The sequence below is a fragment of the Pterocles gutturalis genome, unplaced genomic scaffold (genome assembly GCF_000699245.1).
Source record: "Pterocles gutturalis isolate BGI_N339 unplaced genomic scaffold, ASM69924v1 scaffold7382, whole genome shotgun sequence".
In the NCBI taxonomy this organism is placed as follows: domain Eukaryota; kingdom Metazoa; phylum Chordata; class Aves; order Pterocliformes; family Pteroclidae; genus Pterocles; species Pterocles gutturalis.
Window position 1 is genome coordinate 893 of NW_010107846.1, and position 13,637 is coordinate 14,529.

Genomic DNA, 13,637 nt, shown 5'->3' on the forward strand with positions numbered 1-13,637 from the left:
AGACTGCCCATGGACACTTGACAAAGCTCGAATTGTTTGCTGGCCGAGAGGTATATCGTCAGGGCTGCCAGCAGTTTTCAGCACTTGCATCCCTTTCATACAGAATGAAAACAGCAGCAAAAAAATGACAGAGATTTTAAGACTGAACAAGAAAACGAACTGCCAACAGAACAGTGTTCAGCTAGCTCATTTGGCTAATGGTAAATACAGCCTTTTAATACTGAATTTCACAAGCTTGCATTAAGTGAGTCCACGCTCTCAAGACACTCCAGAATAAGAATTCAGCTGCTGCACCCACAGAGGAAAAGCAATAAAGGTCTGTCCTCTAACTTCCCCTGCCACAGGTGATTCCTCTCAGTCTAAAACAGGTATCCAGCTAAGGGTAAAGAAACTGAGACCTCCTTGACAAAATATGATTATCTGACCGACAGAAGTCTAAAGGGAACTAAATGGAGAATGTACATTCACTTTGTGAATCTGACAGGGTTTTTCTAACCTACATGATTTTTTTTTCCTTTTCACTGGATATGGGCAGCCTTAATAAAATGGAGTCTTAAAAAGGAAGGCAAGGTTTACTTTCATCCTTACACCATTTGCAGAATAACCCTTTTTATAAAGTCCTATCATAAATTTACATGCTTTGAATACTAAGTACTTTCAATGAAGTCTGTTTATTATATTGACTAATTTCAGTCTGTTCTTTTGTTTTCATGGATCAGGACATAATACAGTTATTTCAAAATAAATGATTGATTTTGCCTCCATATTTACTTTTGATTGCAAAAGTATAATCATCTGTGCTTATCTGTCAGTTTATACATCAGACCTCATCCACTGAAATGGTATCATCAGATTTATATAATAATTATGAAGCTGTATCTTATAACATAATTTCTATTCATATGTATTCTAGGACTAATAGATCCCTAATATGTCTTGATTAAAACTAACTTTAATTTATCAACTCTGTTATCTAAAGTTAATTTTAATCTTTTCCATCATAATCATTATAACTCTGATAGCCACTGTTCCTCCTCTCACGAAGATTAGATTTCTTCCACGTAGATTCTTGATGAAAGCCAGCACTGAAAGATCGACCCAGTCGTCCATGTTGTTTCTTAGAGATATTGTCTTCACTCTCAGATTTGGAAATTCCTTGTCCTTGTGATTGGGATTGTTTATCCTGTCTAACATTTCCAAATGGAAAATTCCAAGGACCAAATCTTTGCCAGTTAAGTCTCTGAAAGGCAATGATGCAATGAAGATTTCCTCCAACCTAATCAAAGTAAAAAGGGGTTCTTTGTTAAATGCACACAGGCACTATTCTAACATACATAGATATTTGAAATGACCATCTGGGCAGGTAACTGAATTTTTTTAAAAAGAAAACAAAATTTTAAAAGGCAACAATATACAAACAAAAAACCCCACAAAACTATATCCACAAACAACTCGGCTCAATCAATTTCAGTTGTTTTCCAGATTCAATTACTGCCTTCTTTCTCATATCCTTTTTATCTTTCATGGGCTACTGTAACTTCTCTTCTGATAGTCTTTTTTTACTCTCCAGACACTTTCACACTAGTATCTCTTCTGGTCCCTTCTCATCTTGCTGACACAATCTTCCATAGTGTCTCCGTGTTTCAAATAATCTCTTCAGCCTATTATTTCTCCTAGACTTTCAATCTGGAAATCAAAAATACATCCCCCACCTACAAGATGCAGCCCTATCTATAGGAAAGAAAGCTATATGTATTAAGTCCACAAAACAGTGACACGCGCATTCTTTTATGTTTGATCCTACTCGACTGTACTTTCTTCCCTACTTATGTGTAGCCAGAAGGTAATGCACCAAAAGGATCTGCCTGTAATTTGTCTGTATTTATATATTTGCTGCAGCTACAGTTTAAGCCAACATGGTTAAATATCATGATCAAACACATTGTACATGCAGGTATCCTGGTTCATCCTAGCATATGACAGACTTACCGTATCTTGTCCTGCAAGTCAATAGAAATTACTCTGGCATGGAAGTATCCACATTAAGACTTTTGGCTTCAGCAATACTTTGTAACAAATTTCTTTTAGTGAAGTTATCTTAATGCTGCTGAAGTACAAATAAGTTTGCCAAAAATCCACCATGAATTTCCTCCCATTTTAGTAAGTTTACCTTACCTTCTTTGTTTTTCGATGCTGCAATCCTCTCTCTAGGTGTCGAATATCTAGATATTCTGGATTTTGGGTGTTTAGATCAGTGACAATATCTGCCCACCTACAAAATAAGATTACTACTATTTAGCTGACATTTATGAAACCACAGCACCACTAAGACTCAGGTACATACGCATGCAAATAAAGATCTGCAGCTTTAAATAGTCTTACCAGTGATTCAAAGATAAACAAATGTGTAAAGATATAAAAGCCTCAGTATTAGAGACATCAAACGAGATATAAAAGCATCCCTTTTAAACAAAGAACTCACAGTGATTATTCCTGCTCTTTCGGGAACCAGCTTACAAAATGAGTAAGGGCACCATGAGTCACTAGTTGCATTGCTGACCCTTACTAAGTCATCAGTTTGTAAAAGGAAGAAGCAAACTGCCATTTAGGCAAGGAGGAAGATAAGCTTTTATTTTATTTAATCTTCTCTTACCCTTTTATATTATTTTGTTCAAACCCTTGTGTGTTTTTCTCACCCACTAAATCTGTTTTTACCAGACAGCTCTTGCCATAACTCACTCTTCCATTTTATTTAATTCCCATCTGTAACAAACTACCAATGCAATCATTCCCCATTCACTCAGCTCTTCAGTTTCATAGCTGCTTCTAGCCCAACTGAAACAAATATCCCCATATTCCAGACCTCTTTAAGACTACACATGGCCTTTTCAGTCGTTTCAATGTCTAATTACCTGCTTCTCTCTAACACCACCCTCCAAGTTCAGAAAAATCTATTTCTACCCCAACATTTTGACCCCCTACCTTAAGCACAGAACTTTCTGCTAGCTCTCATTGGGACTGCATCAGGAGGAAGAATGTCTCCACAATCAAAAACAATATTACAAAGGTTTGCATTCTACATTCAGAAACCTTTTCCTGTGCCATTTGTAGCTCATATACCACAGGACAAAATTCTGTCAGTGGGATGTACAGTATGCCATTTCTCTGTGCAGAAATCACATGCATAATGTCAATTTTATTTTGTTGCACTTAATCTCATTAGTCCAAAATATACAGCTATTTACAGTTATTGACATAGTCACATCACTGGCAAAACAAACAAAAAAAAGATATCTGGGTTTTAAGTACTGGAACAGATCTGACTGGCTATGAAACCACCAGATAACCACCTTCAGACAATGTTTCAAAATAACTAGAGAATAAAAAAGAGGAAACGAGAAGTTGTGTGGGTTTTTTCTTACTATTATTATTTTTTTTCACAGCTCTTTTCCTAACGTGTCAAGAAAAATCTCAATTAACTTAGGGGGGTGGCTGAGAAGCTTTTTGGTAAAACTTATGTTTTGGCCACGGAATTGTTTTCTTGAGAAATACTATTCTTTTGCACTGTTCCCTCATTTCATAAATTAATATTAAGCATTATGAACTAGCACATCAAGCTGAGAAAACTGTTATATTAATTTATCATGACAGATATAACTAATCAATGACATTTCTACATAGCACCCTCTAGCTCTCCTAGTCTATACGTCTAGTTCAGACACCAACTTTGTATGAGCCAGACCTAATCATAAACATATTGTTTCAATGCATAGGTGTCTTGGTGTCAGGACCACCACCACCACGTGGTCGCACCCCCGCCTCCCCCCCCCCACTCCTCTCCCGGTAAGATGGGGGCAAATAAGAAAAAAAAAGTGGAACCTCCTGAGTTGAGATAACGACAGATTTTTAATAATACCACACGAGGAAAGCAAAAGAAAGAAGAATATAACAATAAGACAAGATATAGAGTACAATGGAAACACTGATACAATGAAAATCTCACCACCACGAGCTTCACAAAAGAGACCCCTCTCCCGGCTAGCTTCCCCTTATATCCCGGGCATGACGTCAGCATGGTATCGAATATCCGGCTATGCCCAACTCCCAGCTTCTGCGAAGAATTAACCCTATCCCAGCTGGACCCAGGACAATAGGTAAGCCAATAACGCAACAGACTACAGGCTGTACCTGTGCCCAAGCTAGGAGATCCTGGCAGCAGCACAATATCCTGTGCACACCCCAGACACAGCCTGCGTACATCCTCAACTGCAGCATAAACTCCTCCAGGGTTCATACAGCCTGAAAGTTGCAACTGGAACAAGTGCAGACAGCTGAGGTCTCTTTTCTTCCTGACTCATGTCAGCTGTGTTACACTCAAACAAGAGTAACAGGCTTTGGCTTTCAGAAGCCCACACGTGTCCTGCTGTGTGATATAAAATTGCAGAACCAGCCTCGAGGTCAAAACATGAAGTTTCTCACTAACACACCTGTTTATTACAACTATAGTATATTAATTCAAAAAACCTCCAGTGACCTTTAGTAGAGAAATACGATTTGTTTTGAAAGAAAATAATTTGTTTTAAATTCTTACAAAGTTACGTACCTTTTACAGTGTATTGTTGGATGTTTTCTGCTCGGCTCTCCAATTAAGATCCAATATTCTACTTCTTGCTGCAAGACACGACCTCTGTTCAATAGAAGATACAATCCCAGTAAGATTTATTGTGCATACTAAAAAGAAAAGAGAGATTAACATTCTATTGTTCTTTTTAGGATTTCCTAACATTGTCTTCTCAGCCTAACTAAAAAACAGCTCCTGCACCATAAATAGTGTTTGCAATTACATACAGGGAAACTTTTTGTTTCACAAGGCCTGGAAGCAGGATAGAAGCTATTGCTTATTATTTGGGGAAAAGGCAGACCTTCCTAAAAAATAGTGTTACCTAGATGAAAGGCAGTCTGGTATATGATCCAAATATAATATACATGTAACAATGGAAATAAGTTGTGGAAAGCCACACAAAGGCAGAACAAACAGCTTCCTCCCAATCTGTGATGTCTAACAGAGTCACAAAGGAGCCCCTTCCACTATTTTTAAACTGTACCCCAGCTGACAGTTGTTACTAACAGCTGTAGGGTAAGGTGTATGAAAACAACTGATAACTTCAATCCCTTCCTCCTAAGCATCCAATACTACATATTAAAAGGCAAAACCCTCAACCAATACTCATTCAAGTTTCGGAGCAACTTCCAAGAAACTCAAAGCGTGCAGTAACCTTCTCAGGGAAAATCCGTGGCAGACATCAGGGCAAACTGATGAGATACAGAGGATCTATTCTGTGACCTCCTGTGTATAATTACTTCAGTTCCAACCTGAGATTTTTCTGCCTAGGGAATTAGATAGCATATGGCCTTACTGCTTGCAATAATTTGTTTACTTATAGAAAATTCCCTATAAAAGAATAATGTATACCATCATTGTACAGATGGGAAACAGGATAGATTAATCGACTTACCTAAAGTCACATTGGAAGTCTGTGGTTGAACTGGGAACTGAACCCAGGTCTCCCGAGTCCAAATCCAGTAACCTAAGATCATACAGGAAGTCTGTGGGTGACCTAAGAACTGTCTCCTAAGCTCAGCCTAGCAAACTATCTACCCATTTCTTTTGTAACTCAAACATTTCTTAGCCTTCCTTTGTAACTAGAATGCAAAAACAGGTAAACAAGAACTGCTGCAGAATCTATTGAGAGTGCTTCTGGAACCTAAACAGATTTTTTCCCAGTAAGATATTAGAAGATATGAAGAGAGCAGGATGCTGTTCTGGTCTGACCTGCAGGCTAAAATAAGGCTATAAAAGCTCCTTGAAGTCATTACTTCATGTTACATTGTTAAAAGAGATCTGTTTTTAGGAAGAAAATCTAATATTGACTTAAAAATAACATCACTAGTGACTGAGAATCCATTTCAACCATGGGTAAAGTATTGAAATTTTTGCTCTTAGTCATTACTAAACAATGTAAATTTAAACTACACATAAGGCACATTAAGTTTTCACAAATGGGATCATATAATTTCTCAAAATGCATTTTCAACCTAGTAAACAATTTTTACTTTGCTCTTCCAGTGCAGATTCTTTGCAACTGATCAAGTAAGCAAGCCATTAACCTTTTGGCAAATTTAAGCAGACTGGTGGGTTGGACTTCTATTTGGGGCATATTTTCCAAACTCTTATCACTCACGTGGCACGTCAGTGAATGCAGTCTTAATAAAAAAACTTCTGTATTCTTTTATTCATATACTAAAAGCTTTCATTAACCCTGTGGCCACATTCTCACACTGGGAACAAACTGGATTCAGATGATAACGCTTTATTACCTCCAAACAATTACCATTTTGAACTCTGAAGTAGAGCTAGCATTCTCCATTCCTTGATGTGACTCTCAGTCTTCAACACAGCCAAAGGCAGACTATTTGGTAAGCAAAGTGCAAGACTGAGGTTCACCTTACACCAGTGACCTGCTTTTTCATTGTTTAGCACTCCCCACTATTGGTCTCTGCTAATTTTGTCAGAGCTTGCCTTCTTATGCTCTTGTTATTTAGAAGAAATTTTAGGAGAAAATTTGTATCAATTTGCAGTAAATTTTTCTGTAAATTTCCTCCACTAAAATAAGCATAAACACAATATCTTACCTATATGCTTTACTAGCTTTTACTGGGGTTGCTTCAAATCCAATTGGGCAAAAATAATGGTTTTGGCAATGGTAGATGTACGCCATTGATTCATCTTTCAGTCCACATGTTAGCTTTGCAAGGGCCCCTGCAGCTACAAAGAAAGATCAGGTTACAGTCCAGAGTGCTTTGGATCCTGCATAATGTATTCAGCAAAAAATACCTATTTGATAACATAAAATAGTTACACTGCTTTTTAAATTAGAGGACATGAGCTGACAGGCACGCACAAAATACAGTTTTGATTTCAAACTTTTAAGTATTTAATTTCCTGCCTGGTACAAAACAAAACAAAAAACATCTGCCACACAGGGATCTGTCCTAGAGAAATGCAATACAAAGTATGCATGTATTTAGATCAAAGTAATATCAAAAATTACTTGTTCTGCAAAAAAAAAAGAACCAAAAGTATCTCTTAACCTAGGAAATACATGCTGCAACACAATGCAGTCCCACTGCCCCAAGTCAGATGTAGCACACATCAATGATACTGCTGAAACCCCTCAAAGCTTTCAAATATTTTGGTATCATGAGCTTCTTGGAGCTTCCTAGTCTCAGGAACACCTCCCACACTTGGGCATACAATATTTAGTAATGTGACTGCCATGCTCAGTTGCAGGAAAAGAAAAGGCACTGAAACATGAAAGAATTCTCAAATGGAGTACCATGAACAAAAAAAAGGATTCCCACTTCAATAATCTCCCCCAAAACTTCTCAGCATGGTTTTATCCTTTTAGAAGATAATTGCCCAGACTACACCAAAGACTAATCAACTGTGTATGAAAGTACAATTTCTCTTTAGGTAGCACACTTAAAAGTAGACAAAAAAATGCAGCTTCATAAGTTAATTGAGAATAATCACCTAACTTTTTGACACAGACGTCAACCAAAGTCAGGCAGAATGCATGAGTTCAGGAACTTTAACATTGCATTTTTAAAAGTGCAAAACATTCATTAAAGATATTAATACTTTTGTGCTGTACATTCTAAGTTTTTATACAACACAGATTTCTAAAATGCTGAAATAAAAATGCACTGCTCCCCCAATGTATTAGAGCAAACACACCTTCCGAGACACCAACACAGAACTGGAAGTGCAGTGTCCTCCTGGATACCTTAAAATTCCAGTTCTGTGATACCAGAATATACAGCACAGGATGTATTTTATCAAAATAAAAGTACAAGTGAAAGTTTGAGCAAAATAAGAGAAAAAGTGAAACCAGAAAAATCAGGCAACGTGGGGCTATTTGACAGCTCATCTCAAAAGGGAAGTACTATTTACATAATTTGTCCTGTCAAGTGCTACACATTGCAGGATTTTTCAGTTTATATACTGTAAGATGAATGCTTTAGAATTAGCTACATACCAGTTTCTCCAGCTGTCTTGTTTTTCCCATGAGGTTTATACAGAACATAGGAGCATCCCTTGATATGGAAGTGATCATTTATTTGCCTAAACCATCTGAAACAATAAGCTTAAAGATTGTAGTAACTCAAGAGTTATTAAATGCAATTTTCTTTTCTCCCACTTTTCCTTTCCTTGACAGTTTAGAAAAAAAGTCTCAGTATGCTACTAAGTACCTACCACACTAATACGTAAATTGTAGATGACCATGGTACCCTGATACAAACAAAACTTAACATATCTTAGAGAGATAAATAAATACTCAAAACCTTTTTCTTCATTTTGTTTTTTCAGACCCAACATAGATCCAAAATAACCAAAGGGCTGGAGGTGAAATGTTGGTCCTATTGTGTTCAGTCCAGTCACCTTTAACTTTCAGTTACTCAGCCTTTAGAAAGACACTCAAATTCTGAAGTTTCAAGCTTCTAACATGATTTGTAAGCGACACCAAAGGAATCTAAGACACCAGAAGGCAGGACCCTTCAAGTGAGACTTTCTGCATATCATGTTGGGCTTTTACAACAATGCCCAAGTGGTACAGGAGTCCCATACCGCAATTCCTCACAGCAGCAGTAAGTGAGGACAGGTCTGCAAAGATTTTATCTCAGATACTTGCTTCTCCACACTAGAATATTCAAATTCACATACCTGAAGATAATATTTCAATCACTAAGCTATGTTGGGTAATGGGGTCAGCTCTCAGCCCTCCTGTTTCCCAGTCTGACGAGTACTTAAAAATTATTTGACCAGGTAAAAATAGAACCTAACAAGGGTAACCTTTCTGCAGCAGATAGGGCGCTCACAGGGGAAAAGGAAGAAGAATTTCAAGTTTAACTTTCGTCTGTATAGACTGTTGACACAGAGACAGAACACTTTATCAGCTTGGTCTGCAAGGGTTGCTATACCCTGACGTACTCCTGAAGAAATACAAAATCTGGATCTGAGTCTCCTAAGGCAGAGAAGGAAGTTTTCATAACACTCTTCAATGATCTAGCCAGTATGCTACCCTTAAAGAACAGACTGCTGCCACATTCTCAATTCTAGCACCCACATTCTGTGCCAAACCATACATATTACATTCACAAAAATACTAACTACATCAAATGCAACTCATGCAAAAGGCAAGGACACTTCAAATTTTTTTAATCTCACAAATGGGTAACACACCAAAGCCCTGCCAAGATGTTCAACACTCAAGTATGATATGCTCCTAGGCCCGTTTAATCCTAAAATTCCTTTACTCTAACAAAACAAAACAAAAAAGGGCAAAGATTTTGGACACAGCTAGTTTCTCAAGATCAGGAAACAGCAGAGCAGAAGAGAAAGAGAATTTGAAAGTCCAAGTGGTCTGTGACTCCAGCCCCATCTTTTTTTCCCCACTCCTCCTCCTGAACAGCTCCCCTGCAGCAAAGGAGCAGCACTCACTATCTCATTTTCAATTGTTAAATTAGTTTTACATAAAGCTACTAGTATAGCAATTGCTTTTTCAGGGTGTTTCACTGATATTAAGAAGCATTTAACATACATTTTCAAAAACAGGAAAATGAGGGTAAAGAAAAAATGTCCTAACTGGAGACTGGATTCGTTAGAGTATTATAAAACTATTAAACAAACTGAAACAGAAATCAAATAGAATTTCATGTTCACAAGATCTGTGTAGGAACATCACACTATACAAAATGGGTAGTGCAAAAAACTCTGAAAAGTTTCTTTGGGCACTGTCCAGAGTACCCAGGTATGCTCTATTACTCGAAAACTCAAAAGGACTAACTTGTGTCAGCCTTTTTTTTTTTTTTAATAAATTAACCACTCCTGAATTTTTAAAGGTTCTGTCTCTAGTTTTATCATGTTATTTTTGCATATATTAACAATTCAGCTGTATCAAAAGAACCAAACATACCTCATTAAAGTTGTATTTCCAGTGAAAGGACCAAACCTAATCTCCTCAAATGGGGGCTGAAAGCCCAGTATATGCAAAGCTTCTTCTTGAGTAATGGGTGGCAAACTGAAAAAAATAAAAAAATGTGTTGTTTAATTAATTAATTAGCAATGTATTTTAGATTCTCTAGAGGCAAAGCGGTCTATGTGTGACTTACCTTCCAGCTCCCAGTGTACTATATAAGAAATTCCAGCAAGACACTAAGGATGAAATTCCACAGGAAGTCTTGTATTGAGGTCGGCTAATACAATACCTAAACCGAACAAAAACCCAAACACATTATTAAGCATTCTTAATTTAGTTACAGGAGCAACCTGAACTACTTTTCTGTGTGCTATGCCACTGAAGTGCCATGTTATAGTAAATGGTTTTTACTTTGCCCATATAAAACAAACAAACAAAAAAAAACCCCAAATAAAGAAAAGAACGCATGCTTTTGGAAAAAAATGGAGCAAATACGTTAATCAATTTCTTGAAGTTTGTCAGACACTACTACCCTATTCCATACAAATCAGCTAATTGCCCCATGTGCTAACAGCCCCATGGGAGTTCTGTACAAACAATCCTGTATGAAAAAATGGTTCTGTACTAATATAACATCATATCGTTTGATCCAGTCTCTTCTAACACATGGACTTGTAGCAAACTGCATCTCTACCAATTTACTAATGAATGTCATCCCAGGTCACGGATTCCAGAGGCTAACTCTAACTTCCTGATGTCACAGATATACAAAAAGAACTACATTGATAATTACATTAATTTATTAAACTAAGTGAATTTAGTGAACTATATTCACATGATATAGGTTGTATAGAACTGACAGATTCTGATCAAGTATTTCCCAACCAAAAGAAAAATCAGGAGTAAGACATATCAGTACCACATTTAAGTTTATTTTTTGTCTGACCATGGTAATTTCCTTATTGAAAGAAAAAAACATGGTTAGAAAGGAAAATGGTTCTAGAATTTCAACAGATGGGAGGGAAGCTCTCATTCTTTCCTTCTTGTAGAAAGTATGAGGTTTAGTGTATGCATGCTTAACATATCCCCATTTCTTGTAAAAAGAAATAAAACATTAAGACATTATTAAGTAATTTGAAATAAGATAAGCAGCAACAACGTTTACCAACAAACTGTACGAGGATAATCTTAAATACAATTCATAAATACTACCATCTCCGGAGGTCCAACACTTTCCTCTCCTTCACATCTTCAAGAGCAGAACGCTGATGACACTCCCTGTATTGTTTGCTTTTTTTGTCTAGGGATTTTTTCTTTGTCACTTGTTTCTTCATGTTGCCTGCAAAACAGATTTAAGAAACAAATGAATGCCTAGTTTACCTTTTATATCTTTATTCTTAAATATTTTCAGTAGTAGCATGCACCTCAAACAGAGACTGTGGTTGTGTTAGTAAGTGCAAACTGGGAGTAAACATTAATTGAAGGAAAAAGCTCAAATACGCAATCAAGATTGTCAACAGGTTTGTAAAGCTGCCGTTAGCTCTGTAAACAACATTGTGTTTTTCTGAATAGAATTAATGATGACCTGCCCGACTGTTTAGAGCAAGCAGTTAATCTGATTATTCTAACAGGTTAAATCAGCCATCCCAGAAATAGACTGCCAGACCCACACGGACTTCCCATCTCCTAACCCTAAATGCACAGGGAAATATAATGAAACACTTGTTTTTCACAGCCAGGCTATGGAACCAGCTACACTTTCTGATTAAAACTTACATGCAAATCCAGTGAAAATAATATACCCTCAAGGTCTTTTCCTTTTTGTAAGCCACTGAGACAGTGGAAAATTAAGAGTTGGGCCACATGCTAGAGCAGGATTATTTCTGTCCCATTTTGAAGCCATCATATCCATATGAAACATACCACATATATTTTAGCAAAACTTATCATCCTGTAAAATATTATAACTTGTTTCTTATATTTAAAGACACTACCTGTACACATTTAAAAACCAACTGCTTTCCTAGATAACTGTAATTATTTCATTTACTTCTTGTCATAAACAAACCACATCATTAATTTAAAATATATCTCTGAAGTACCATGAAACATTTCAGCAAGTGACAAACCTGTACTTGACAGGTAAAAGTAACCACTGCACAATGCAACAGGTTCTACTAAAAGAAAAGAAATAAAAAAACATCCCAAAAACCCAAGGGGGTAAAAAAAACCAAACCCAAACCAGAAGCCACCCCAAACAACACGCAAAATAACCCCACACGCAGTTAAGTAGAAGCCTGCCTTGTTTTAGAGCCACTTCCCTGGACTTTCACTCCTCCTACTTCACCCTCTCCAGATGAGCGGGTTGTCTGAAATGACATACAGGCTCTTCTGTAGCACTTCCTCAAGAGATGCCTGTGCTAACCTGCCCCCCACAAACAAGTTGTAAACATGAAGCCCCTTCCTATCACAACATCAAGTCTTCACCACCTCACCTGCTTTGTTCTTCAGATTTGTGGTCATGCCATTGAACTCTGATTTGTCAATTTCCCATGCCAGTGGAAGCTTTCCAAGACCACCAGGCAAGCCTTCCAAGTTAGCATCTTCACTGTAGATTATCTCTGAAGCACCAGTTTGAATGCCAAGTAAGCTAGGTGTGTTATTTCCAACATGTAAGGCAGCACTGCCTGACAGACAGGCACTAACTGAAGCACTTGGGCTTTTACAAATAGATGTTACTCTGTTTAAAAAAGCATAGTCTGAGCAGATGGTATAAAATTTCTCTCGTGTGTGAGTCACAGGACATCCCCATGGATAATGCCCATCTCCCCTGGACACCAAGGGTGCAGTGGAGGCGTCTGACATGCAGTATGGCTTCAAGGGACCGTGAAGAGAAGCTTCTGGGGATTCTTTCCCAGGTTTGTTTTCAGTGTTTCCATTATTTCCAGAACCATTCTCCTTTTCATCTTCTGAAATGTTAGGCATTGAATGATACTGAGAGACTATGTAAGCTAAGATTTTTTTTTCTTTATGTTTTAATTACAACAGAGTTTGCAACATTGCCTCCATTGACTCTCCAAGGTATCAAAGAGGTACCTGAAAGAAAATCAGAAGTTAGTACAGGTGTCTCAGTCAACATAAAATATCCACTAAGCTTATCTTTGAACTCATAGCCAATAAAAGCTGAAATACCCTTCAAGATACATCACAACATAGTCTTTTTCTAAGCATCTCTCAAATTCTACAAACAGCACTTTTTTATTATTTATGAGGTGCCAATGCACACACCATAGTGATACCATGATGAAGAAAGACATCATGAGTAATTACACTTATAAACCAGCAAATGAATAAAAAAAATAAAATTTAAAAAAATGAAAAGCTTCCTAAATTTATGTAGTTTGTGGTTGATCACTTCTGCTCTTTACAGTCACAGTACCTTGCATATATGGAATGCAAAATAATTTAGAGAAATTAATAAGTCACCGAAACAGCAACTTATGGTCACTTAATTATGAGGAATCCCACATACTTTTTCTTCAAGTGAAGTTAAAGCTTACTGAAAATTACAGTAACTGTTACCTCTGGTGATTGTAA

At 37.1% G+C, this 13,637-nt stretch overlaps 1 protein-coding gene across 3 annotated transcripts; it reads right to left on the reverse strand.

Moving 5' to 3' along the window:
* Positions 1-514: 514 nt before the first annotated feature.
* Positions 515-13,139, reverse strand: BIVM (basic, immunoglobulin-like variable motif containing). Of its 3 annotated transcripts, none has more exons than XM_010072380.1 (10): positions 12,536-13,139; positions 11,253-11,379; positions 10,234-10,329; positions 10,038-10,142; positions 8,100-8,194; positions 6,694-6,826; positions 5,517-5,588; positions 4,604-4,687; positions 2,176-2,272; positions 515-1,276 (listed from the first exon to the last, which is right to left on the reverse strand). In XM_010072380.1, the coding sequence occupies exons 1-10, from the start codon at positions 13,023-13,025 to the stop codon at positions 986-988; spliced, it is 1,590 nt and encodes a 529-aa protein (XP_010070682.1). In that variant the 5' UTR covers positions 13,026-13,139; the 3' UTR covers positions 515-985. The 3 variants fall into 3 exon arrangements, with proteins under 3 accessions (XP_010070682.1, XP_010070683.1, XP_010070684.1); XM_010072381.1 differs by lacking the exon at positions 5,517-5,588 and adding an exon at positions 6,520-6,522; XM_010072382.1 differs by lacking the exon at positions 5,517-5,588.
* Between the last annotated feature and the right edge of the window lie 498 nt (positions 13,140-13,637).